At 50.5% G+C, this 27,844-nt stretch overlaps 1 protein-coding gene across 2 annotated transcripts; it reads right to left on the bottom strand.

Annotated features, from left to right (window-relative positions):
* Positions 1 to 75: 75 nt before the first annotated feature.
* On the bottom strand, positions 76 to 27,584 carry TMEM72 (transmembrane protein 72). 2 transcript variants are annotated; one of them, XM_004749728.2, is made up of 5 exons: positions 27,226 to 27,584; positions 9,460 to 9,526; positions 5,513 to 5,584; positions 3,796 to 3,935; positions 76 to 2,420 (listed from the first exon to the last, which is right to left on the bottom strand). In XM_004749728.2, the coding sequence occupies exons 1-5, from the start codon at positions 27,527 to 27,529 to the stop codon at positions 1,942 to 1,944; spliced, it is 1,062 nt and encodes a 353-aa protein (XP_004749785.1). In that variant the 5' UTR covers positions 27,530 to 27,584; the 3' UTR covers positions 76 to 1,941. The 2 variants fall into 2 exon arrangements, with proteins under 2 accessions (XP_004749785.1, XP_044924816.1); XM_045068881.1 differs by lacking the exon at positions 9,460 to 9,526.
* Between the last annotated feature and the right edge of the window lie 260 nt (positions 27,585 to 27,844).

Raw genomic sequence — 27,844 nt, 5'->3', positions numbered from 1 at the left:
GCAGGCCCATCATATCCCCTGGAATTCCCAACACGTGCCTCCCTGCTAAGACCCATCCCAAACAATGCTCTACTCTGGGTTTACAGAAGTGTTTATTAAACAGCTCTGATAATACACTTCAGCATTTGCTTCTTGTGACCTGGTCATTCATCCCCACTGGGCTGGTTTGAGTTCTGAGAACAGAGTGGAAGTGTTGAGTTGCCCAGAAGCCTGCCAATCCTGTGTTGTGTGGCTGTCTGTGCCCATCACTTTCCCCTTCTGGGTGTGACAGGTGCATGACCCCTGGCTCCTCTCCACAGGGGCTCCTTTTGTGCACAGGGGTCCTGCCTAGGACACCGGGCCCATTAGGAATTGGGTGCCATTCCTGTCTCCTAATACCCACATTCTGTGATTCGGTCTCCCCTGACTGTGGGCTGGCAGATTCTGAAGCTCTTGGTGGCAGCCATCCTCGAGGGCTCACAAGAACATATTTACTTGTTTGTTCTCACTTGGTTTTACGGGAGAACTGGGTTACTGCGGGAAGAGAGCTGCTCACTTGGGAAACCTGTTGGGTTCAGGCATCAGAAAGATCATCTGGTTGGCCCTTAGTCCCCCACATTTGCGAAGGAACTACTAGGGGATGTTGAAAAGTATGAACACATGTTTCTTATCTAGACCTTCAAGCATGTGCTCTAAGGGCTGCTCTGCAGAACCCTGGTGCTCACACACACACACACACACACACACACACGGAAACAATATAACTGTTTCTTCAGATTACCCTTTCACTGAGACTATTTATGAATAATGTGTCTGCTCTTCCTTGTGACAATCCCATGAACCAAAAGACACCTTTTAGAAACAAATATCATTTCGCAAATCTTTGAAGGATATCTGATTGAAATTTCTTTGTTCATGATAGGTTAACTGTCACTTCCCTCGCCCAGTGTCCCAAAACTGACCTGCCTGCCCACTTCCCTCCTATCCACCCCCTTTTCCCTCCTCTTCCCTCCCTTCATTTAAAACAAATGTATATTTATCACCTATTCTGCCACCAGGCTGCTGAGCATGGTGTGGCCGTGTCTCTGTGACTGGTGTCTGGGGACCACCGCCTCCCCAGTTACACCCCGCCCCCCCCCTGCACACTGTAGACACTGGGTGCCGTGCTGGGACCGGCGCCGCTGAATCCTTGTCGCCATCCAAGACCTTTTGGTTTACGTCATCTGCTCGGAATCTCGGGAAAGTTCATGTGGTGGGGGTGCCAGGAGTCCTCAGTGATGCTTCTGGAATGAACCCGGCTTTCCCTGCAGGGAGCACAGAGCGGCATTGTTTCCTGAAGGGCTCTGTATCTCCTGCTGCCCAGCACCCAGCCCCAGGACACACAGAGAAGGCGGCCCACGGCTCCCGCTGCTCGCATCCTGAGGGCTGGCAGCCTTGTCTTCCCTCTACCTTGGGAGCAATCTTGCCTGGGGGTTGAGATCTAGGGCTACCTCCAACACCTGCCTTGGATCTGCTCATAACCAACACTCCCCTGGGCTTGTTCAGAGCCAGGTTGTTGCATAAGAGATGGGATGGATGATGAGTCCTTGTTGAGTGCTGGGTCCTCGTGTCTGGAGAAGAGAAGCCCACTGGCATCCAGGGCCAAAGCAGCCTTATGTGAAGCAGGACTGATGGTCTCTTTCGGGGAAAGCACCAGGATTTCCCCACTCCATGTCCAGGAAGGAGGAACCTGTGCTGGCTTGAGGCAGCGCGAGCTTCATTTGCGCCTTCCTCAAGGATCTGCCAGGCCCCTTGATGGTCCCAGAAGCCTAACTACTGTGGGGAAGTCTGGTCACGCCATGAAGCCCTGACCTGTGACGACCCCCAGCTCCTGGGAGTTCCTCAGGTATTAGGAAACTCCAGGCAGGGCCGTCAATCTCTGAAGACCCCTTGCTGAGTGTCCCTCAAGCTGGAAGGAGCGACTCAGAACAGGCTGGTGTCTGCGAGAGAAGGCAGGAAGATAGGGGCTTGTGGGGGAGGGATGATAGGGGTGGTGTCAGAGGTGGTCTCCTCTGGCTCGCTGTCCCCATCATCCAGGTCTTCAGTGAGAGACGGGATGATTCTGACTGTACTGTCCTCAAAATGCACCTGCTTCTTCTTGACCAGCGAGTCAGCTGGCTCCAAGGTCAGCCCCGTCAGGGTGTCTGGGCACTGGAGGGCACCGGGTCTCTTGGCCCCCTTCAGGATGCTCTTCATGTGGACGAAGAGGGAGCCGGGCCCATCCTTGAAGGCCCCATGGAAGGTGTAGGTTTGCTCGGTGTCCCCAGAGCCGGTGGTGCTCACGGCACTGCTGGAGGGGTCCGTGTACTGCTCCGAGGAGGCCAGCACCTCCGGGGAGGCCTTGCTCTTCTTCCGCTTGCTCAGCAGGAAGTAGGCCAGGCCAGTGATGATGAGCATGGAGCCTGGAAGGAATGCGGGAGGTCAGGAGGCTAGACGTGTGCTGGGGAGGAGCCGGACAGAATGCTGTCCGAGCCCACCATTCCAGAGGGCCACCGTGGCATGCTCAGGCCCCCCAGGCTCCAACCTGCACCCCTGACTTGTCCTCACACACCCCCTGATTCAGGGCCAGGCCTGCTGTCTGACTAAGGGATGTCCATGGGGCCAGCGCTGTACTCCTCCTGACTGTTAGCCAGGCAGCTCTGTGCCTGAGGCCCCTGCCTGTTGATAGCCGCCCCTGGGGCCACCTGCCTGTCCTCTCATCACCATCCCTAGCTTCTGTGTTAGGACCTCGTGTTGGGCCGGACCTGCAATGCCTGCCGTGGGTTGCACTCTGTTCTGGATACTGGGCTCCAACCGCAGAACTGGGCTTCCTTCCATTCCCAGAAGTGCAGAGAGGTTCCTTCCTCAGCCTTCCCAGGAAAGATGGAGGAAAGTGTGAATCCTACTGGGTGGGTCCCTCTCTTGGGTGCACCCGCCCTCCCTCCCCACCCCTCTCTCCCAGTCTCCAGCCTAGAGGTCTCTCTGGCTCAGGTTGAGATTGCTGCCCTGGTTCTCCTGCCTGCAGGCCTGCCTATCCCGAGGAGGCCTCTGGGTGTCTCTCCCTCTCTAAAGAGTGGGAGGTTGTGGCTCGCCCTGGCCTCATGGTTGCTGAATCCTCTGGAGTCCACTAAAGGTTGAGCAGAGTGGCCTTGAGATGCTAAGACAGGTACATTAAGAGAAACCACGGGAAGGAAGAGGAGGCTCTGCCTTCCAACATTGTCTCTCTGCACACCGGGCATTTTAGGCCGGTCACGAGGAGGGACGGGCTTTCATAGCTAGGGAGTGGGGAAGAAAAGGGTACTAGCAGAAGGGCTGTGGGCAAAACCCAGGGGTGGGAGCAAGGCACCCTGGCTTCTAGCTGACTAGCACGGACTTATGAGGTGGGAGGGAAGATGATGAGGCTTGAAGGGTCTGCCAAGGTCCCCTCATGGCATGCCTCCCAAACCAGGCTGAGGAGTTTGGACCGGAATGGGTAGCACTGGGGAGACATGGGAGGGTTTGGACAGAGAAGTGACCATCTCATACCCTCTGAAGGCCCAGACCACACGCAGGCATTGGAGGAAAGTTCTCCATTTGTGGGTGCAGCCTCTCGGCCTACAAGAAGGGACATTTCTACTACTTTATCAACATGAAGTATGTCTGACCCCACCTCATTCCCTTGATCTAGGCCAAAGGAGTCAGTGGAGCCAGAGGTGGGGCCAATGTCACTGAGGTCTATGAGGGGAGGATTCAGCCCCTCCTGCTCAGAATCCACCTGTGGTAGGGTTTCCTCCCTCCACGAACTCCTGGAGCTCCTACCTGGGATGGTCACGTGCCAGACCAGGACGGGATGGAGAAAGCAGGCCACAGACAGCAGCATGTACGCCAGGAACTTCTGGAAGCAGCCCAACCAGCGGGCTTTCTCCCTTGCTCTGTAGGCCAGGGACTCTGGTTGACACCTGGCAGCAGGGGGGTGGGGGTGGGGGCCGAGTCCAGGATTAGCAGGAAATAGGAAACAACCCAGAAAAGCCCCAGGACATGGGAAGCTGTTGGAGGCTGGGATCCAGTCCTGTTGTCCCCATGTTCTCTTTAGTGGCCTGTGGCCAAACACTCCCCAGGGGCTGGGGTCCTCATCATGGGTTCCACAGTTAGGTTTCTTGCCTGAGTCCTTCAAGAGGGCCCACAATTTTTCTAAAAGGCTGCCTCGCCTGTTCTTTCTGTCAAGGGTGAAGGGAGCTCAATGATACCAGGATTCAGCAAAGGTAGTGGGAAGGAGAATAGGAGACTCAGGGGCCCTTTGAGAGGTCCCCAGTGGAGTGGAGAAGGCATGTGGTCTGGGAAACAGCTGGCTGGGACAGCTGTGTAGACTGGGCACTGCACAAGCCACTTGTTCCCCTGAGTGAACAGGCCAGAATCCAGCTCCACCTGGTTCACAGAGCCTCGCCTAGGCATAAGATGGCATCAGCCCCAGAGGGATCTCTTTTTAAAATGGCCCTCAGTTTAAAAGGTCCCTTTATAAACAGGCCCTTTTTAAACTGGCAGAGGTCTGATGCCGAGCCCATTTCCTCAGCACTCTTGCTTCCGGGTTTCAAAGAAGGAAAGGGCTTGTCTTAGGTTCATCTCCTTCATCCTGTGAATTGGTCTGTCCAGGCTAGTCTGGGGGCAGTGGCGGGGGCTGGAGGACAAAGGTCTGGTTCAGAACACTGCCCTCCTCCTGCAAACCATAGCCATGGCTCATTGGTGCCCTCTGGTGGACATTGTTTTGTGACCAGACCCTGGCTGGGAGAGGAGGGAGCTCAGAACAGAGTGAAATGCCCCTTTGGGTTCAGGGCTCCTCCCTAACCTGTCCCAGAGAAGTTGCAAAGATCGCTTGACTGTGCCATTCATTAGAAAGGAAGAAGTCTTTTGCCTCAGGGCTGGTGACCTTGGGAGGCAGCTGATGGCCTTGCAAGGTGCTGGGGATTTGAGGCCAGGCTCTTTCTCTGATTACCTAGAGACACAACTATTGAGGTTCTGAGAGCTGTGGTCCAGAAACAGCCCTTGGCCACAATGATGACAGTGTTTAGTAACTGAGCACTGCTGGACAGCAAGTATGGGCTTCTGTGACCATGTGGCTTCCCGAGGGGATCCTTACAGCCCCCGACTTGTGCCTGGGTTCTAGCAGGAAAAAGAACCAGTTCTGCAATCTAGCTCTGCTGCCTCTAAGACCATCCGGCCTTCCTCTGGGTCCTCCCCTCTCCATGGGTGCCTGGGATGGCAGAGGCAGCTACGGGCTGTTCTTGGAGGTGGGAATGGACTCTGCGGGGGCTTCTGGGTGGGAGCGGGCCCTAGGTGGATGCTTCACTCTGCTCCCCTGGTTGGGAGCAGTGAAGGGGGACCATTGAGTTCTGTGGGACTGAGCCCGTGTCTGGGCAGGGGCGGCTGTGTGGGTGGGGAGGGCAGCCGTCGCAGCTGCTTCAGGAGCAGGACCTCACCTGGACTGGCCTCACGGGTGGTGGTATGTGGGGGCACCTGGGGCTAGGAGGAGACTACTTACTGGAAGCAGATGGCCAGCAGTTGAGCCACAAAGTACGCCCCTTCACACACAGAGACGGCAGCACCTATGAACCTGTGGTGGAGACAAGGAAGGGAGTTCTAGAGCCCTCTGATCTGCCCTTTGCTCTTCCAGAGCCTCTTTTCTTACTGCCTCTGGGGCTCCTGGCCATCTCCTGCTGACAGACTATCCAGGAGATTCCTGACCTAATGCGGCCCCCCAGCCGGTGTCTGCCAGGAGCTGCTCCGTGCCAGGGCCTATGCTGGGTCAGGCCTCAGTGGACAGGTGCCGGCCAGGGCCCAAAGATGGGTGCGGGAGTGTAGGCCACCGGAGGACACTGCCTTGACCCTGGCCCCCATGTGTGGCCACTGGCTGGCATGTCCTTCTACTACTGTTACTAACATAACATTTGCTGCTTGGTTGTACGAACTTGAAGGCTGGATCTGTTCCCGATCCTTTTCCTTATCCCTCTTTTCCCACTGTCCAAACAGTCTCCGGCCTGACCTATATGACCTGAGTTTGGGTAATGCTTCCTTGACCCCTGCACTTGTCTCCCCTTTTCTGCCTCTCTAACTGCCTGCTCTCCCTTCTCCCTCTCCTGCTCTTCCACTTGGTCCCCACTGGCTGCCCTGAGGACTCCCTCTGAATGGAACTGTAGTTTTCCCAATCCACATTGCTTCAAAATCTCCTCATGTTCCATGTGTGGTCCAGGGAATTTCCAATCCAAATCTTCTGGGAAATATGTGAAATCAAAGATTCCTGGGCCAGCCTCAGATTTTATATATCAGAATCTTTGGGAATGGAACTTAAATGTTTTATTGGGGAGTCCTATAAAATTGAACTTTCTTAGCATGCCTTTGAAGCCTTAAATGAAAATCCATAGTTCTCTGACTACAGAGGAAGTTACCAGGTGCCACAGTGACTTTGCACAAGCTGGCCCTTCTTGAAAGGACTCCTCTTTCCTCCTTTTGTCTGTCTCGTGATCTCTTGCTTCTCTGTGTTTTACGGTGTGACCTGAGCTACCAGCCTGTGAACTCCCTTTGTCACTTCCTTCCCTAATTCTTCCCTGTAGCCCAGGCCCACTCTGGGAATGGCTTATTGTTAAGTGCTCCATGGATATCACTGGAGTGAATGAATGAGTGAAAGGAGAGGCTACGCCACAGGCGAAGGTGTCTTGGGGCCAGAATTTCCTCAGGAACCTGGGCATTGCTCCTGCTACTGATCAGCTGTGTGCCTCAGGCAAGGGACTTGACCTTTCTGTACATCAGCGTCCTCATCTGTAAACTGACAGAATTACAGTGCTCCAGCAATAAAATTGTTAAAAAGTCTCAAATGAGCTGATATTTGGAAAACCCTTCAAATGGGGCACATAGTGCTCATTTTGTAAATGTTAGTTACCGATTTCTCGGTCTCTCTCTCCATAAGCATTTATGTACTTAATCCCTATTCTCTCCTACTCTCTCTGTCTCCCAGCATCTCTCTAACACTTACTCCTCAGCTTTCAAATGGAATATCCGTTTGATATAACGAGCACTGTGCACAGGCATGTTCTAAGGGCTTCACCAGTATCAATTCATTTAGTCCTTCTAACAATTTTATGATTGAAGCACTGTACTAATCCTCAGCCTACAGCTAAGGGCACCAAGGCACAGAAAGGTTAAGCTCCTTGCTGTGGTCACACAGCAGATCCGTAGCGGCAACAAGATTTGAACCCAGCCCTTAGACTCCAGAGCCTGTGTTTCTAACAAGTACACTGGGGCACGTAGTTTATAAAACAAGCATCATATCTTTTTCTAGATCATGGGATGGAGGACAAGGAGGAAACTGAGGCTTGGGCTGTGGAGTGACTCTCCAGGGGTCCTGTTTGTTGCTGTAGAAGCTGTGCCTCTCGAGGCCAGGAAGGTCTGGTCACTCAGGCAGGGCAGCGAATCCAAGCCGAAAGCCCTGCTGTGGTTAGCGGGATCCCACAAACCGAAGCCTCTTCCCTGCAGTGTCACGCCAGCCACGCAGACCCTTCAGCCAGTGGTGTGGCTGGTGTTCGTGGGTGAGTGTGAGGAAGGCTGTGAGGAGCCCCACAGGAAGGAGAAAGGTGGGAGTGGAAGCTGGTGTGCAGAGAAGTGGGGAAGAACCAGAAGAAAGCCCACGATAGCTCAGCGCCCATGGGAGCCTACTCTGAGCCTTGGCCCCTGCCGGGTCCCAGAGACACGGGGGAGGGGGTGACAGTGACACAGGGGTGTGCTAGAGTCAAAGAACACCCTGAGTGTGGGGGCACACAGAGGCAGGAGTCTGAGATCTGCCGGAGAGACTGCATGTGTGCGAGGGAGAAAGGTGGGAGGAGGGAGGCGGAGCATTGAGATGGCCCTTGAGGAATGGGGGGTGGGGGGATGAGTGCGGGAGGGACAGAAGGGACGGAGGGTTGGGGCAGGCAGGCGGGCAGGGGCTCCCATCCCTGCAGCTATGGAGCACTGCACAGGGGAGAACATAAACTAACTCAGAGCGGGGCCGGCGGGACCTGAGGCTGGAAATCAAGTCTTCTAGGACTGGACCACCGAGTGACTAGAGGGGCTTGGTGTCCCCTTGGGACAGGAATAGAGCAGTCAGGGAGGGGCAGGGCTCTGGGCAAAATGCAGTTGCATTAAGTGGCTATAGACCTGACTTGTTATAGGAGGATAATCACATCTAACTCATACCTGAAGTGATGTTTGTGGGGAAGCCAGGTAGAGAGAGGAGAAGACGAAGGCCAGGCTGGTTTCTGGATTCTGGGGGGACAGGCTCAGAAAGACATGGAAGGGGTTCAGAGCAAAGAGAAGTCGCTCCAGGCTCAGGGCAGGCTTCCCAGGGCGGAATGCCAGGGATGGACATCAGGCTTTGGGGACATCGAGGTGGATGGTAAGTCACCCTGGGTGCTCAATGCAGTAAGCAAGGGCTTGGAGGTGAGGCGAGGCAGGGAGTCTGAGAAAGAGTCAGAGGCTCCTGAGGTGGAAGCTGAGTGACAAGAAATAAAACGGAGGCCAGGAGATGGCAGAGGAGTATGGCCTGGAGGCCGTGGCCGTGGCTGAAGGTTCCAGAACAGCCCTGCGTTTCTAGGTGGCAAATTTTGTAGCAGAGTGGAAATGGGCTGGGTGGGTGGAAGACAGTTGGGAGACAGTGGAGGCCAATCCACACAGCAAGTCAAAGAGCTGTCCTGGGCAGGGGAAGCCCGGATGACGGTGGGTGCGGGCGGCAGCTCGGTGAGCCCGCAGGAGAGCGCACAGGTGCCCCGTGTCCCTCGGGAGCTGGCAGACCCCCTCCCCCCAGGGTGTCCTCCTTCTTCAGGCCACCACTGCACAGTGGTCTAGCTCCCGTTGGCTGGCGGGAAGAAAGGACAGAGGCTAGGGAACTAAATGGATCCGGGCCCGACTCTGGGCCCTGTTGCTCATGGGTTTGTTGGTGCTGGCTGAGCTGCTTATCCCCTCTAAATCTTCTAATCTGAAAACCTAGGACAGTATGCCCTTCTACAGTGCCATTGGAGTTCAAGGACACACGCAAATAAGACGTGTTTCTGTGCCTGGCATATAGAAGGGCTCAAACAGAGAGTCTTTGGAGCTGATTCCTCTCTCTCTGAAACAAGCTTGGTTTGTGTTTGCTGAACAAAGGATGACTGAAAAGATAGATGGATGGCTGGATAGACGGTAGCTGGCTGGCTGGCTGGCTGGCTGGGTGGATAGATGGACAGATGGACAGATGGATGGATGGATGGGTGTGTAGGTAGAGGGATGGAATAATGATCTGACCAAAGCCCTGCCCAAACCAGAGAATATCCTAGAAGTCCCCTCTAGGGCTTCCACCTGTGGGATGTGATGGAGTTAGCATGGAAAAGGGGTGTGGGCTACTCTGTGTTAGTGGGGCAGCCTTAGGGTGAGCCGGACCAGAACATGCCAGCAGGGAAGGGCACATGCACACATACTCACAGCAAATAGAAAGCCAGGCTTTTGAACTGCCCCTGGAGGAAGGTCTCAGTGCCCACGCCGATCAACACTAAGAGGGGGAGAGGAGAGGGGAGGGTGGGCCTGGGTGCTCCAGCCACACGGCGGCCCTGTGGAAGGTTCCCTGGCTGCGGAGTGAGCCTTCTCCCCGGGGACTGAGAGCCAGAGAGGCTCTTCTCCAGGCACAGGGATTGGTGGCTGGGAAAACGCAAGGGAACAAGGAGCCTTCTGGATTGGTCTCTGGAAACTAGACGGGTTTCAGCAGAAGGCCAGAGGTCTTTTACTCCAGCTCCCAGATTGCAGATGCCTTTCCTCCTCTGCCCACACTGGCCATGCCTCATGCCCCCAGAGACAACATATGCTTCCAGGCCTCCAGACCCTCGATTTCACAACAGTCATGGCTTCAAGGGCCTTCACTGTCCTACAGCCCATGCCCATATGTGCTGTGGGTCTGGGTTCAGTGCTTGGCCATGGGTGGGACCTTCCCAACCCCTGTTGCCCGGATCACTGTTCTAGCCGTTTCTGTGACCCCGTTTTCACTTGCTGTTTTGGTAGCTGTATCACACCTCCTGGTTCCTTGCTTTGGACCCACTGCTGGCTGAGCCCCTGAGGGGCTCTGACACAAGAAGCTGATTAGCTTCGTCTTTCTTCCTGCCCCTTCTTGGCTGTTGGGGTTTGCACGCAAGTACTCAGCCTTCCATTTGTCCAGAGTGAATATTGTCTTGGACCCAGCCTTCCAGACTTGCTGACTCCAGGCTGTCTCCTCACAGGGATTCCCTTGCTCTCTCTGCTTCATTCAATGAGCTGTGGCTCCAACCCCATCCGCTCGCCGATGGAAACATTCCACAGACAGCACTCACAGATTCTGAAACCTTCCTCCAGGGCTGCATGGCCCACTAACTAGAATTATTTCTGGTCCTAACTGATTACACTGCATGCGTCCTCCATTTTTCTCTGGGGTCAGCAGACACCCTCTGGTAATGGCTGCATTGTGGCTTCCTCTGGTCTCCCTCCTGGAACATCAAAGATGGCAGCGCTAGGCTGTCGTGTTTGGCTGCCTGTACATGGCCGTTTATCTCTGCTATTCAGGAGGCTGCTTCCCTGGGTCTGATGACTCTCCTCCCTGGAAGACACCCAGTAAGCTTCCATTCCTGGTGTCCTGAGCCTTTTGTCCATGTGGAAATGAGAAGCCATGTGAGGACCCACACTGAGGCCACAGGCACCTCTCCTCTCACTTCTGAGAGGACTGGATTGTGGAGGTACCTCAGTGAGCAGGGCACAGGGTGCTTTAGTCTAGGAAGGGAGGGGAGATGCCTAAGTATGCTTGGTGAGGGAAGGTTCCGGGGCTCCCCTGGCCTTGGTCTAGAGCCGTGGGGGACACTGCCTTTGCCCTCTTCAGGTTCTAGATGTTCACGCTTGTACCAGGTGAGGGGCCAGGAGTGCTGAGCAGCCACAGACCCTTCCAGAGGGTCAGCATGACCTACAGAGCACTTAATGCTTTATACACAATGGTCACACTTGTGCTCACTCCTCCCAGCAGCTGGAGACACAGGCACATCTGTACTTCCTATTTTACTGGGGAAAACAAGGCTCAGTCAGTCACCATGCCCCGTACGTGTGTGCCCCAAGGACACACCAGAAAATAAAGGACCCGCAGACCAAACATGAGACTCTGGCTCCAGGTGGCAGACCGTTTCCTGGTTTCCACTGTCTATTTTCTGTGTGTGTGTGACTGTGCGTGTATGTGAGATGTGTGCCTATGTGCATGGTGTGTGTGTGTGTGTGTGTTCTGCAGGCAAATGCCCATCTATTTAGTTTTCACTAACTATCCTGTCCTGTTCTCAGCACTTAGCACTTACTAACTTTTTAAGTCATCACTACAGTCCTATGTGAAAGTCTTATGTTATCCTCATTTTACAGGAGGGAAACTGAGGCACAGAGCGCATAGGCAAAATCAATCTACCAACCTGGGCCATTCCAGCATTTCGGTCTCACATCTGCCGGTTAAAAGCTGATTCATTCAGTCTCTCTGAGCCTCAGATTCCACCTTACCCCTCTTGCGCATGATGGTTATAAGGATTCAGTTAGCTGACTAGTGCCAAGCACCTTACAGGTGCTTAGCCCCTTGTGCACATTCCGGGGTTGAGGTCAGTTTTTGGAGATTTGCATAGCCTTGCGGTGAGTGACCAGCAGGTGGCAGGAAAGGGTCTTGGGAACTCAGCCCTTTACCCGTATTTGTTTAGAACCCTTACTCTGATGCCTTCTGATGGAAACAAAAGGTCTATAGTCAAAGGGGCATTCTAGGAATGCTGTAGGGGCAGCACTGGTTTGTAGTTTAAAAAAAAAAAAATTGATGAAACAGTGGAGAAGACAGAGAGTTGGGCTGGAATCCCCGTTTTGTGAGTTCTTACCTTGGTAACCATGGGTAAGCACTTAGCACAGAAGGGGGCTATGGGCAGTCCTTGTGAGCCGAGGCCTGGGAGTGGGTCTTGAAATATCAGCGTCCACAGGATGGGCAGGGAGGGCCTTCAGTGTTTTGGGGAGGCTGAGCGACATGTTCAGATTGGCGTTACAGAAAGCGACCTGACTTCGGGCTACAGGGTAAGAGGCTTTGGTTATATTTGGCTGAGAGGAAGCAGCAGAGGGGAGGAAGTAACCATGTTCTGAGTGATCATGGCCTCCCGGTGTCCCAGCACACTGGGAGCCACTGGCTCCTTTGCTGGCCTGGCCTGAAGCAAAGTTCTGGTCATGGCTCCTGATGGTATGCCCGGGGCCTTGTTCACCTGTTTTAATACGCAGGTGTTAGTAGGCACAGACGATCAGAAGGGGAGGCTGGTTCTGCCTGGGGGCTCCGACAAGCTCTCCAGGCACAGAGAAGGGCCAGCCTTGCCATTGCAGCCTAGTTTCCTTTTTTTTTTTCTGGGGTAGAGGAAGGTGGCAGCGTAGGAACAGAAGGTGTCTGGGTTCGGAAGACCCCTGGGTGTGCCAACCCAGCTACCTCTCAAGGAAGTCCCAGCACGTGCGACACACGGCACCACCACCCCCCGCTTCCATGCATCTTATGTAGTCTGGACCGCACCCCTCAAGGTGGGAATCCTCAACCCCATGTTATTTATGGAAACATCCCAGCAAGCCTCCTGGAGGTGCAGCGCCTGGCCCAGGGCAGGCTGGTGGAAAGAGGGCAGAGGGAAGCCAGAAGAAGGACTGATTTTCAGGGGGCTCCAGGAACCCCCAGCGGAGGAGGACTATGGTGTGAATGGTGCTGGTGGGGAGCACATTTCCTGGGGGCCTTCATGTGAATGGGGGTGTCACATGCATGAGAACCTCGTTGCCATGGGCACTGGACTGCCGTGTCCCCCAAGCCCAGCGGTGAATGGAGTTTTGTAACGTCTGCCACAGAATGGCCAACAATCACCTCACGGCCTCAGGGAGCTTCCTGGTGCCTAAGGTGCCGGTTGTGGTGACGGCCCCTCTGTTCCCCAACCCGAGGGCTCGGTGCGGAGCCCCAAGCCTGAGCAGAGTTCTCTTCTGAAGGTCAGAAGTAGCCCCAGCCCAATCTCCTTGCCCAGGGCAGTTCCACCCAGCCATCCAAGAGTCATTCCAGTCGTCCAGGGTCCAGAGTCCCCAGTGGTCAGTCTGCACCCATGTTTATGGCACAACTTGTGCGCCGGGCCTGGTAAAGCATGGCGCTGTGAGGGAACTACGCACTGCAGTGACTGTCGTGGACCCAGAAAATGAAGAACCGTGGAGGATAGGACAGGGCCTGAATGCAGGCTCCATTCTGCCTGGGAACCAGGACGGCTCCACTGAGAAGGAAGGCAAGGCGCGGCCAGGAGCCAGAGCTGCACAAACTAGAGCCCGGAGCAGCAGGAAGGAGAGTCTGGAGCTGCTACCGCGGTTCCGTGGGCTTCTCCGTGCAGTTCCTGTAACTGGGCAAGGTCACGGGTTCTACCTGGGGCAGCGACAGTGTGACTTCCCGAGCCCACACCCTCAAGTCTTTTTGCACCTTGCAACTTCCTCCTGCCCCTCCGAGGGAGCCAAGTCCACGGAGAAAGCTGCGCCCCGCATTCTGGGGGAAACTCTATTCCCACAGTCTGGGTGCCAATAAGTACGCTGGGCATGAGGCCTGTTTCTGCGAGAACTTACTCTCCTCCCCAGTACTCATCTCCCCAAAGGCCTCCTGGGCTTCTGAACATCACACCAGCGGCCATGACTGAGGTAAAGTGAGCTAGGAATGGTCTCCTTGTGAAGGTATTCCTGCTGATCCCGGGGGCAACAACAGTCCCAGAGACCAGGTCGGTAATCTAATTGCTGGGCTCTCTGGCAGAAAATGGGAATTGGCCCCCCATGGACTTAGTATTGTTAAGTAAGATAAATACCCCTAATTATAGCAATGCAATTTGGGGTTTCTTTGTAAGAATAGGGTGCATTAGATGGAAGCTAACCACAAATTCTTTGCAACTTTTCTCATGAAGAGGTGGAGTCTAATTCCCCTCCCTTTGAATGGGGGCTGGCCTTAGTGACTCTCTTGCCCTATAGAATGATCCAGACTTAAACTGCAGTTCACAAAGAGCTTCTGCCCCGCCCTCTTCAAATGCTGGTTCTGGGGCAGCCACTCCCTCTGTAAGAAGTCTGATGCTTCTGAGACTACCATGTGTGAGGAAGCCCAAGTGAGCCATGGAGAAAGAATGCTAGAGAGAGAGAAAAAGAGAAAGAGGGAAAGAGAGCGAGAGAGATTCATGACCAGCCCCCCACTGGCTCAGCCCTCTCCACCAGACATAGATGTGTCAGTGAGGAATTTTCTAGATGACATCCCAGCCCCAGCAGTTATGAAGTGGAGAAGAACTGATGCACTAAACCAACAGTCAGAAGCAAAGCTCTAGATGTTCCGCCCTAGATGCTCCATTGCAGCCCTGCACCTGAGATCTCCGCCTTCATGCAGCCGAGCCGTCTCCACTGCTTTCTGTCTGAATTCCTGAGCCACAACATTTCAAGCATAATAAAATTGATGTAGTCTTAAGTCACTAAAGTTTGAAATAGTTTTATTCTGCAGCCACAGATAACTGAAAAGCAGCTTATCCTATCTTCTTAATTACCTGATGTTTTTGTCACAGAAGTTCCTTTGTCTGGTCTATATTCTGACTCTCAGCAGGGAGCGTGTCCCCAAGACCCCTTAGGTCTCTGGCCCTTCTCACTGGTCCCTAGCTTGATTGTCGGAAAGCCAACCTTTGGGCTCCTAGGTCCTGCAGCATCTCTCCTCCTGCTCAAATTCAGGCACAGCCTGGGAGATGCAGTCTCCTAGGTGTTGGGTGATGTCTGGGGACTACTTCTGGGCTGCAGAATCCTACTGGGGATGTAATATCTTAGGATTTCACACAGGATCAGTGAGGCTCTGCCTCATCCAAAGTAGCTCTCTTCTACAGATTCATTTTACAGAAAGTCCCAGTGGAAAAAGTGAGGAAAGTAAAAATTGAGACCCCCTCCTGCAGGAGGATTTTGTGAATTGCATCCAGTACTTCCCCACGCCAATGGCAGGGGCCATTGCCATGAACCCTGCTAGCCTGCTGTTCTCACTGACCTGTGCTAGGCATGAGCTGACTTTGGAAGGCACCAGAGTTCCACATGACCCAGAAACAGAACTCCAAGACGGTTTGACTGAGGGTCTGGAGTACTCTAAATTTTTTTTTTTTTTTCCTAAGGGACTAGTTTCCAGAACTGGGACATTTCAGAAGCTAGGAAAAGATAACGATGTGTGGTCTTAAATTGGAAGGGGGAGTGGTAAGTGAAAGATGGGACTGGTGTGTGAGAAGAGGTTTGGTCCTCCTGTGTCCTGCGTGTCTGTCTCCCCAGGACTGCACAGGTAGACACCTGCTCTCCTGGAGGCCTCCTGTCGACCTCATGGATGAGAAGGGGTACAACCCTTGCTTTGTGGAGTTGGACCCAGGAACTCTCCCCAGTTTCCAGAATTAGGCATGGCTGTCTGTAAGACACAGAGAAGATGTGGCATCCGGCAGAGCCAGGACGAGGGGGAGGTCAGCAGGGCCCCTGGGCACAACATTTAAAGAGGCACTCAACGTCCATGGAAGGAGACAATTCACTCCCAGTGCTGGCCAGTGGTAGCATTGGCCCCTTTTTGGCCACGAGACTGAGTGCCTGCAGCCCTGGCATCTGGTGATGTTCATGGCCCAGGGTTTGGGAGCCTCTAAGCTACTTGTGGAGTCCGGGCTGTACTTCTGGTCCTCCTTCCTCCTCACCAGGCAGCCTGATGGGTAGCTCTGAAACTTCGCCTTTGAAGGACTCTGGTTCAGTGGGACCTGGGCAATCAGGATCAATAATTCACTCCAACAAATGACACTGAGGCCTTTTCCCAGAGCCACCCAGGCCCCCTGGGTTGAGTTTTGATATCCATCTTACATTCAGTGCAGTGCCCTGGGGGCCATAGAGGTCACTTTTCATGCCAGACAATGAAAGAAGAAAGTAGCCCCCAAGAGCAGCCTCGATTCCCAGATGTGTTGGGTTTTGCACTGTAGGTGGGAGGGGTGCCCGACGGAGCGGCAATGTAACCATTTTTATACCACCATTAAGCGGCCCATTGATACCTTCCATCCTTCCCTGTTTTCTTTCCCTCAGGTTCCTGTTTATTCCTCGTCCCAGGCCAACAGAACCACATTAGGAGCCCAACCCAGTTCAGTCCGCCCCTGGCTTCTGTCTCCCCTCTCCTGCACAACCCCCTGGGAGGCTACTTCCTTGGCACTCATTGGAGTGAACTCTTCCTCTACTAGCTTTTATGGACAAGCCTGGCCTCCTCACCTTGTCCCCTTCCCTCTAGTCTCTGTCCCTTTTGTCTGGGACAAGGCACAGCTTTCTCTTCTCCTAGGGCTTTCTTCTGAGTAGCTTTCCTGAATGGTTTGTTCTAGTTTAGGTTAGCAGGGATCAGAGGTGCTGGACTGAGACCCTGTGGCGCACCACCTTCTCAGCCTCCTCCTGGGTGTCCTGAAGCTCTGGTTCCAGAGGGTGGGTGGAAGCTTTGAGGGTGCTGTGCTATAGCAGAGAGAACGTGAGGCTTGATCAGGAAAGCTGAGTCCTGGTTCCTCAAGCAAATCATCACTCTCGTCTGCTTTCTCTTCCAGAAAATGGGGCTAATAAAAGCATGCATCAGTGACTGTAAACATTCAGTCTTAGTAAATTATAGAGTGTTGTTCAAATTTAGATGATGGCTAATAGAATTATCAGGAGAGGAAGCTTGTTCCTGACTGAGAAAGGCAAGCACTCTCAAGGGGGAGAAGAGGATTTATTCTCATCCTTTCCTTCCATTAATACACATTTTTATGGTGGCTGAAGAGCTTTTATCTATACACTGACGCTTATTCATTGATTTTCCTGTCTTAGGTCCCTTCTGCAGGTCTGACTGGGATATCAGTAGTCCAAAGCCCCATCCATTTCAACGTCTCTTGTGTCCTGTCCTCTGTGCAACCTTCAAGGGATGCCAAGGGCTTAGGGCCAACGTGCTTACAAGGATGTGGCCTGTCCGTGGTGCTGACTGCCGAGGGGCTCTCCTGGCAGCCTCCGGGCTTGTGCTGCTTTTGTCCCCGGACTGACCTCATGGTTGGCTATAGGTTGTCTGTTCTGACTCCATAGATGGGTTGAGTTTTTTTTTTTTTTAAAGAATTTTATTTATTTATCTGACAAATCACAAGTAGGCAGAGAGAGAGAGGAAGGGAAGCAGATTCCCCACTGAGCAGAGAGCCCGATGTGGGGTTCGATCCCAGGACCCTGAAATCATGACCTGAGCTGAAGGCAGCGGCTAAACCCACTGAGCCACCCAGGCCCCCTGGGTTGAGTTTTGATATCCATCTTACATTCAATGCAGTGCCCTGGGGGCCATAGAGGTCACTTTTCACGCCAGACAGTGATCTTGGCTCTGGATGCCCAGGGAGAAGGTTGAGAATGTCATGTTCACTGCAGCTGAGGGCAGCCCCATAACTCATCCTGTTATATTCATGGCTCTTCTTCATCCTCAAGTATGGTGTGCTTCCTACTAGTCTTAGTGTCTGTAAGGACATCTCAGGTAAGAATGTACCACCTGATGACAATGGCTGGGGATAGTTTAGGTTCTGAAAGGGTCATGGCTGGTTGTAGAGGTAAGAGCTAGATTTGCACCGTTCCTAGGAACATGAAGATTCTGGAGTCAGTTAAGAATCCATTGAGATAAGAAGGTAGTAGCTGTAGATTTCTTAACTCAGGAGAAGCTGTGGCTTCTAGATATTCAAATAGAAGAGATTTTAGACTATAGCGTGGCACTCAGTACCCCTAACACCTCCCACAAGCCTGTGTGGGGAGAATTTCCTGAAGGCTAGAGAATGCACTGATGGGGATTCTTTAACCTTGATTCTCTAAACATGAATTATACACCAAAGTTGGCCAGCCAGGAGATTTGTTTTTTCGCCTTGCAGGAGGCCTTGTGGTAGTGTGCAGTAATGCCCCCTCTCTGTGTCCACCCTCTTTGTTATGTGACTTTGCTAGAGTGAAGTCTGTTTCCCCATCCCTTGAATCTGAGCTTAGCAATGTGACTTGCTTTGGGCAAGAGGATGATAAATCAGGCATCATGCAAGCAAAGATATAAAGTGGGTTTGTGAACTGGGCCTGCTCTTTCCTGCCTCTGCCATTATCATACACATCTAGCTGAGCCAACCTGCCAGAACATGAGGGACACAGAAAGCAGAATGACTTCTAGTTTCCTGGTAATACTATCTTCCCACACTTCCATTCACCCCCAGACAGCCACTGATCTGCTTTCAGCACTAGAGATCAGTTTAAATCCTCTAGAAGTTTATAAAAATGAAATCATACAGCATGTACTCTTTTTTGGCTGTCTACTTTCATACATATAATTATTTTGAGGTGTATCCGTCTGGTAGCATGTATCAGTAGTTATGCCTTTCTGTTGCTAAGTAGTATGGATATACCTTGGTTAGTTTATAATTCATCTGTTGATGGGCATTTGGGTTTTCTCTAGCTTCTGACTATTACAAATAAAGATGTTATGGACATTCATGTGCAATTTTTGTATGGACATTTGCTTTCTTTTCTCTTGGGTAGAAATAGCTAGGAGTGGAATGTTTGGATCATATGGTAGGTATATGTTTAAGTTTTTAAGAAACTGCCAAAATGTTCTCAAAGCGAGTGCACCGTTTTACATCACCATCAGGAGTGTATGAGAGTTCCCCATCCTTGCCAACATTCAGCACTTGGTGTGATGTGTCTTTATTTATTTACTTATTTATTTTTGAATGTGTCTTTATTTTAAGCCATTCTAATACTATGTAGTAGTGTCTCATTTTATTTTGATTTGCATTTTCTTGATGACCGATGATACGGAACATCTTTTCATGGGCTCATTTACTACCATAGCTCTTTGTTAACTTTTTTTTCATTCTTTTAACATTATATTTTAAAAAGTGAAGTTTTTAATTTTGATAGCATGCAATTTATCAGTTTGTTCTTTTACAGACTGAAAGTGTGATATTGTAAATAAGGAATGGCTGCCTAACTCATTACTTAGAGTTTATCTGATTATCGAAAAGTTTTGTAGTTTTCGGGGTGCCTGGGTGGCTCAGTCAGTTAAGCATTCGATTCTGATTTAGGCTCAGGTCATGACTTCAGGATCATGGGATCGAGCCCTGAGTTGGGTTCTAGGCTCAGCGCAGAGTCGGCTTGTCCCTCTCCTTTGATTCTTCCCCCAGCTCTCTGTCTCTCTCATTCTCTCTCTCTTAAATAAATAAATAAATAAATAAATAAAATTTTTAGGAAAAAATAAAAGTTTTATAGTTTTAGGTTTCACATTTAGGTCTATAATCAATTTTTTGTCTTTTTTGTGTATGGTACAAGGTGTAGATAGACATTCAGTTTTTGGTAAATGCATATTGCTCAGTGTAATTTGTTGAAAAAGTTCTCCTTTCTACACTAAATTTTCTCCACACTTTTGTCAAAAGTCTGTTGTTTATATATGTGTAGGTCTATTTCTGGACTCTGTCCTGTTGCCTGAATCTATTTATTTTTCTTTGTGTCCATACTGTAGTGTCTTGATTTCTGTAGACTTATAGTAAGTGTTAAAATCAGGTAGTGTTAACGTCCTTTGCTCTTTGTTTACAAAATCATTTTGGTTATATTAAGAACTTTGCATTTCCAGGCCAATTTTAGAAACAACCTTCAAGTTTTAGAAAAAACTCTGTTGGAATTTTGACTAGGATTGCATTTAAACTGTACAGCAGTTTTGGGAAGAGTTGACATCCAAACAATGTTAAGTCTTCTGACCCATGAGCAGGATATATTTTTCCATTTATTTAGGTCTTTTTATTACCTCTCATCAATTTTTTTTTTTTTTAGTTTCCTGTATACAGGTTTTTATTTACACTTTTGGGATCAGATTCACCCCCAATTATTTCATATTTTTGATGCTATTATACATTGTCTTTCAAATTTTTCATTTTCTAATTTTTTGCTGCTAGTATATTGAAATATGATTGGTCTCCGTATATTGATTTTGTCTTCTGCAACTTACTGAACCCTTTATTAGTTCTGGCAGCTTTTCTGGTAGATTTCATCCGATTTTCCATAGAGGACCATGTCATCTGTGAATAACAAGTTTTTCCTCTTCTTTGCTGATCTGAATGCATTTTATTTCTCTTGCCTTATCATACTCTTTAGAATTGGTAATACAATATTGTCTAAAAATGATGATAGTGGACATCCTTGTCTTGTTACTGACTTAGGAGGAGAACACCTGATCTTTGACTTGTAAGTAGTTACAGGGTTTTTTGGTAGATGCTTTTTATAGGCTGAGAAAGTTTTCTTCTCTTTCCAGTTTGGAGATAGTTTTGTCATGACACAATGCTGAATTTTGTCAAATGCCTTCTCTGTACCTATTTTCATAATATAAGCTTTTCTTTACTAGTTTGTTAACATGGTCCGCTATATCGATTGATTTTCAAATATTAAATCAACCTTAATATTTCACTTGTTTATGATATACTACCCCCTTGGCATTTATTTATTTATTTATTTATTTATTTATTTTTGATGTGCTAAAACATTGTTTGGACTTTAACTTCTGTTAAGTTGAGGGATGTATGTCTGTAATTTCCTTATGATGCTTTTGTATGGTCTTGGTATTAGAGTAATGCTAGTTCTATAGAGTGAGTTGAAAATAACCTTTCTTTTTTCAGACTTCAGGAAAGGTTGTGTAGCATAGATCGTGTGCCGATATGCTACTTTTTTGTTTTTTAAGATTTTATTTATTTATTTGACAGAGAGATCACAAGGAGACAGAGAGGCAGGCAGAGAGAGAGAGGAGGAAGCAGGCTCCCCACTGAGCAGAGAGCCCAATGTGGGGCTCGATCCCAGGACCCTGAGACCATGACCCAAGCTGAAGGCAGAGGCTTTAACCCACTGAGCCACCCAGGTGCCCCTGATATGCTACTTTTTGATGATGATGTCATTTACAAACCTGCAGGTTCACTGATACTACTGAGGACATTGTCTCTAACACAGAGTAGCATCTTTCTTGTAAGGACCCACAGGGGAAATTTCTTCCGGGTCTTGATTTCAGGTTAAAGTATTTGCCCAAGGTATTTGCTTCTTATTCTTTCTCACATTCAGAAAGAATGCATCTGCTCACCCTTCCACATGACAGTTTTCCTGGTGCCAGCAACAATAACTGAACCTCCAGATATTCATAAGCCATGTTTCTTCATCAGACCTTCTCCTGGCCTCTGTAATCTAGGAAGGTTCAGAGGGAGCCCACAGAAGCCACTCTCTTCTCAGCATCTGCCAGTGGTATGTAAGGACAATCCTTTTTGATAATAGCCCTCTTCAGATGGTTGTTCAGAACTGAGGACAATTTTAAGAGAATTTTCAGCCCATTTTAAAAAAAAAAATGAGGCTACCATCTTCCTTCTGATTTGGTCACTACATGGAGTACAGAAATAACCCAATTTCCTTGAGCTGATCCTAATGACCCAACCTTAAAATGTGAAGGAAAATGTTACTCAGTAGAAGACTTCACATTCTAACTCCTTCCTCACTTTGTAGCTTTAAGGGTCATAGATTGCCTTGTTCCTTTCCTCTGGTCTTCCTTCTTTTTCCATCTGAAAGGAAGAGCCCATCACTCATGCTATACAGTCCTTGAGTTCTACACATTCCTTTAAAAATTAACTGGCACTGACTGAGAATCTATGTGCCAGGCAGTTTTTGCATTAGTCATTGTTTTTTTGAATGCTCACAACCCCAGAAGGTAGGTACCCTCATTATCGCCATTTCACAGGTAAAAAAACTGATGTTTAAAGTGGCTAGGTAACATGCCTAAGGTCACACAGCTTGTAATTAGTAGAGAAGGACACAAATTCATCCCTCCAAACTCTATACTGGAGAGAATCATGCTAGGATGTGTAATTTCTGGCTTGTTTCCTTGGTCAGACCTTGGTGCTTCTCAAGGGGAGGGGTCACCTTTCTTTTTCAGACTTCAGGAAAGATTGTGTAGCATAGATCTATGTGTCTACATGGCACAGAGTAGGGACTCAGCAAATGTTTGCTGAATAAATGAATCCTAAATAGTGTTACAGATCCCTTATTCTAAATCTAAGGAAGATATAGGCATAAGGAAGTAAAGAAAAAGTGTTTGAACCAAATCATATGATCTTTCAGTGGAAAGAGAGTGGAACAGAGGTAGGGGTATTTTATTTACTCATTAGGACAATCAGATCGGAAAAGAAAAGCAGTCAACATCCATTTGGAGGCTCTGAAAACAGTGGGGTCTTGCTTGGGTAATAAATCCACCGTGGACATGTTGAAGTGCAGGAAGCTTCCTTGGATGGCAGGAGATGGTCATGGGGATACACATTTAAGAAGGATGGAAATTAGCGTGGAGGGCCCAAGATGGTTGTCTCAGAAGCATTAGTTTTGTTGTTGTTGTTGTTGTTGTTTTTAAGACTTTTATAGGGCTAAGGTCAAACTATGCATTTGCTTTACTCTTCAGTACTCTTTAAAAAATAATGGGTTTAAATGCTACTTTTGTCTTAGGCTGTATTAATAAACCAAATCTCCATTTCGAACTGAGTATTCGTAAGGAGTGGGGCTGTTGGGAATGCGGCACTGTCCTTTAAGTAGAGAAGAGGTTAATGGGTCAAAAACCTGGAACAAAACAAAACCCGTAAGTGATTCCAGGTTGATCTAAAATCATTGATTTGTGAGAAAGAGCACATTAGCTTGACAAGCAAGGCTCATTCTAAATGGCCTTGTCTCAATGCTGGTCCATTTCCTTGCTGGCTGTGTGGTGCCCTTCTCTTTGGAGCAGTGTGCAGACGGCCCCCGGATGTGCCCCTGCCTCACTGACTTGTGAGTGGACAGACCGGACCTCCAATACCAGAGCCGCTTTCTACGGGCCATGTGACCTGTGCCAAGCTACATGGACATTCTGAGCTTCAGTTTCCTCATGGGTAAAATACGTCTAAGATCAGCATTTGGCCCTCATAGATACCAGATCATGACTTCCTCTCACTGTTGTCAGTTATGCATCTCTGGACCAATAAATGGAAGATCCTGCCCTAGTTCCCTCTGGAAATGTAAGCAGATTTGTCTGTCCTCTGATGAGGTCCAGGAATGGATTTGGCTGGATGGTTATGGTAGTGTCAGTCAAAGTCTGCACGGCAATTATTCAGAGAGAGAAAATGAACATCTGGATCAAATATCAGAGTCTTTAGACTTGGGAAGTATTTGGTCATGCTTCCTATGCTTCCTATGCTGTGTTTAACTGTGCCCAACCTCAGCATAACACCCCCCCCCCTGCCTGAGCCTGTGTATGGTATGGCCTCAGACAAGGCTCTTATGGGTATTGTATCCTGCATCTTGGGATTGCCAAACCAGAGAAAGACATGTCCTTTAGCCTGATTTAAGTGGAGGATACAATGTTTAAGAGAAAGGTTCTCAGGAATAGACCCTCATCAGTTAGAAACTTGCCTCTCTGCCTCCTGGTTGTGAGACCCCGGACAAGGTGTTTCACCACGCTTCGGTTTCTCCCCACATATAGTGGGGGTGATGATGAGCGAGCATTGATGAGGCTTCAAAGGGTAATTATGAAGCTGAAAGGAAATGTTACATCTAAGCCATGGAGCCCAGGACTTGGTCACAAAATGTTCATTATCAACTGTTACCCCAGGGTAGAGCTGGAAGAGCGAAGAAAACCCTCAAGTGCTGGCAGTGAGAAGCCTCATTCTTGAGCCTCCTAGCCCCGAGGGAAGTGACAGAGGTCTCCACAAACAGCTGACACAGTGGGTTCTTTCCATTCTCCTCCCCACAGGCTTGGGACTAGGACTGAGGAGTGAGGACAAGCACAGGGAGATTCTCCCTCAGGGATTAAGAGGATTGCGGAAGTTCAAAGTGAAGCCAATCCCGCCTTCCAAGAACAGGTATGGGGACCAGTCCTGTAAGACGGAGAAGGGGCATTCTGTGCTTCTGTGTTCCCATCTCAGTAAAACCTATTCCCAGGTTCTCTCTTCTAATGGTTGGTTTATAGTGAAAATAAATCACAGGGCCATGCATCCTCTAGGGCCTTAGTCTCCAACTCAAGATATCATGACCCCACCTTTATGTGGACACAGTGAGAACCCGCTTTGAGGGTTGGACAAGTGGGTATCTAACATCTGGACAGGGAGTTGTGGAGCGCTCACAGTCTGTGTGCAGTTCCCTAGCTGTGTTTGCTTCTTTGGGTGACTCCTGGAGCCCCGTCTCAGCAGGAGACACACCAGTGGTCACACATGTGTCCACTCATGCATAGGTGCACATACGCACACACATGTGCACACACACATACACACACACAGCCTTCCATGCCAGGGAGGTAATGCAAATGAGTGAAGCTGGCCAAGTGTAAGACAAATTTTGGGAGAAGTTCTGTGATGATTTGGAACCCTTATGACTGGCTCAAAGTCATAAAAAGCATCTCATGGGAGAGAATCTTCTAATTTTAGGAACAGTTCAGCTGGGTGCTCTCTGTTTGTGGCTTGTCTACCCCTGTTTAGCAGTGGCACTGCTCGTCAGTGCCCACTGGTGGTGAGGGCTGGGCATGGGGGTGGGGCAGCAATGGCCCATGGGACCCCTGGACATCTTGATGAAGCTTCATCCAGAGTGGCTGGGAGGCGAAGAAAAGATGAACTCAGCCAGCTGGGCCATCGCCACTGGGCCTTTCCATTCTGGTGGAGTCTCCTGGGGTCTGGTACCCTTGGGCCTCTAGCGGTCCCAGATCTCATCTGCAGAGGAGAAGGGGATTCAGGGAAGAGGCTGCCACATTGGCAGCTCCCTGGTCTCTGCTGGTGACACTCTGAGCAATCTTGAGCCACATGCTTTTTCTAGCTTCTGGAGAACCTACACTTCTCATAGAAGGACCAGGGCCACCTTAGGTCTCCTGGGGTTTCTGCAAAGTGACAGCCTCTGTCTCAAGCCTTATTTCTTATCTATAGCAGTGTTACTGTAAATGAGGCCCGGACTTCTCAACAGAGATTTCAATAACAAGAGGCTTAAGGGAATAAGGAATTTGCAAATCTTAAACCCTGGAAACAGGCCAGGAGTTTAGTGACGCTGGAAGAAACTTGAGATTTGCCCAAGAGCCCTGAAGCCCCTCTCTCTAGCTTCCCACTTGCTCCCAGAACTCTAGAAGGCTCCAACAAGATTACTGGAAAGCCTGGCCATTAAAAGACAACTCATGGCCTATTTTTAGCTTAGATCCTATATCAAAACCAAGCAGAAGACTCATCTTCAGCATTAACAGTGGCCCTCTGCACAGAGATAAGAGTTGTGGTTAAGAGTAACTCTGTGTGTGTGTGTGTGTGTGTGTGTGTGTGTGTGTGCAAGCGCATGCACGGACACCAACCCTTCCACTGGCTGAGATATATCAGACTTTTAAGCTGTCTTTTGAAAGGCTATTGGGAAAATAGATATATCTTAAAACAGCTTCCTGAGAGGAAGCAGGCCTCAGTTCTTGGCAGACTATAGCAAGGGGAGCTATCACCAAAATACCTGAGAGCTGAAAAGGGTACATTTTACCTACCTGGAAACCAAGGCCTAAGGAGAGCAGGGTGGGCTCAAGATCAACATGGTAGACCAGGACTTCCGGACATAGAAGCCCTATTGAGGTTTACCTTCCTCTCCCCAGGATGGGAAGTTGTGTACCTGGGCAGTCATTCCCCTGCATGTAGGTGACAAGGTGGTTCTGGCAGAGGCTGGAACAGGTTCCCCCATCAGCCCATTACTTAGGTAAGGAATGGGGCCATTTACTCAGGGCCCTCAGCAGAGCAATTCCAGACTCTGACTCTGGGGAGCAGGGAGTTCCTTGGCCAGAGTCCTGGCCTTTTCAAAAGCTGGGGCCCCTGGGCTCCAGACTAGCTGTTCCTCTGATCTGCAGGGTGACCTTGGGCAAGGTCACTGCCTCTATTTAGGCTCAGATGCTCCATCTTGCGATAGAAGGAATGTCATTAGATCTTCCCCAACAGCTGACTTCCTGTGCTGAAGACCTAGATGCTAGAAGAGCCCACCAGCCAGCCACCCCACTGAGCTCGGAACCAGGTCATGTGGGCTTCTCCCAAGAGGTTTATGGGCTCGGTTTCATGGAGCTTTGCTCATTCTATGCATCCTTGATCCTCCAAAACAGCTGGCCAGGAGGTCCAGATTGGAAAGTACCATCCTAGAGGCACTGGGTGGCTCTCCCAAGGTCACACATCAGCAAATGACAGGGTGGGGGCTGGAACCAGCACAGCTGGAGTCCTGAGCTGGGAGACATTTCTTAACTTGCCAAGACTCATACTGGATGTTGTCCAGTGGCAAGGAAGGACTTGGCGAGCGATGTGCATCTCTTCCTGATGCCCAAGGGACAGTGGAGCCTAGAGCCGAGAGCTCAGAATACTGCCTTCTCACAATCCACACACAGACCCTGACCATGTGGGGGATCTGGAGGGGCCAAAGGTTGGCATCTACACTGGGGAAGGGAGCAGGCAGAACTCAGGAGGGTGGCTGCTCTGGTTCTGCTCTGAGAGTCGAGCAGCCCTGTGATCAGGCAAAGTGAGGGAGAGGAGCCCAGCTTAGGGAGCCATTCTACCTCAGACCCATGGCGCATACTTGAGGTCAGACCACAGAAAGGGGGACTGGATTTCTATGGGACTTTATGTTAATGGCGGGAGGAGTGGGGCAAGGGAAGCCTGGGATCTCCATGTCCACTGCTGGACCTCAGCCTGTCCCAAGTGCTGGGATTTCTCTTTCCTTGAAATGGAGCCATGGTTTGAGTAAAACATGACGAGCTCTGTTGACCGGCTTCATAACTATACAGCGAAGCATCCAACTCTCACATTTGCCTGGGCTTCTTAGACCTTCAGCTTCCGCTCTCACCTCCACCTTACAATAACCCTCAAGGAGGTAGGGGAGACCCTCTCTACTTATTTTGCAGATGAGGACACCGAGGGCCCCCTAGGTCACATGGGTGGGGGCCAGCCAAGTGGAGATCCAGCACCAGGCTCCCTCACCCAGGCTCACCCCACTGCACCTGCTGCTGCCCTGCGGAGCAGTTTCTGGAGGCATTGGGAAGAAAAGTGAAGGCAGATGTGGCCAGATGTGTCCATTCGTCCCCAGCCTTCTGGCTCCCACCCCTTGAGCAGCCTTGTCTACTATGCCTAGAGCCCAGGGGACTGCAGCTGGGAGGCGGGGTCTTACCTGCAGCGGTGGTGATGCCCAGGAGCCGGCAGGTGTATTCCAGACCAGTCCAGAACTTTTGCAGCTTCATGGTGCCAGGGTTGAGGGCAGGGTCCCAGTAGGGCAGGCAGCAGAGACTCCGGCCTGAGATGCTCCTTGATGCCCGTGTGCAGGGGGAGGCTGTGGCTGTCGGCTCTGGGCCCCCGTGCCCTGGGGCCCTGCCTTCCAAACCAGTCTTGGCCACCACGGCCTGGTTGAGGTGTGAATAGGGCTCACCTTCCTGGCTCTGCTGCCTATGCCCTTGCCAGACGCTTAGCTTAATCATTACCTTGGAAGAATGCCTCTGCTGCTCCGTGCAGCTCCAGCCTGGCCCGGAGCTGCTGCGGTTCCAGCACGGCCAGCCAGCCGCTTGAGATCACGCCAATTAGGGCTGGGCTGGAGGCAGCCTGGAGCTGGCAATTAACCATTTCTGGGCGGGAGGAGAGAGCCAGGGAGACAGCCCAGGCCCTTCCTTCCTGGTCAGCTCTGAACAAGTCACACCTTGATCTCAGGCCCACTGGGTCTAGGAGAGCTGGTGTCTAGAGGGGACAGGTCCATGTCAGTGTGTGTGCGGGAGAAAAAGATGTGTTTTTAAATCACC

This window comes from Mustela putorius, unplaced genomic scaffold (genome assembly GCF_011764305.1).
Source record: "Mustela putorius furo isolate JIRA1106 unplaced genomic scaffold, ASM1176430v1.1 tig00003909_pilon_pilon_pilon, whole genome shotgun sequence".
Classification (NCBI taxonomy): domain Eukaryota; kingdom Metazoa; phylum Chordata; class Mammalia; order Carnivora; family Mustelidae; genus Mustela; species Mustela putorius.
Note: the sequence above shows the minus strand (reverse complement) of the source record. Positions and strands in the feature narration are given on the sequence as shown.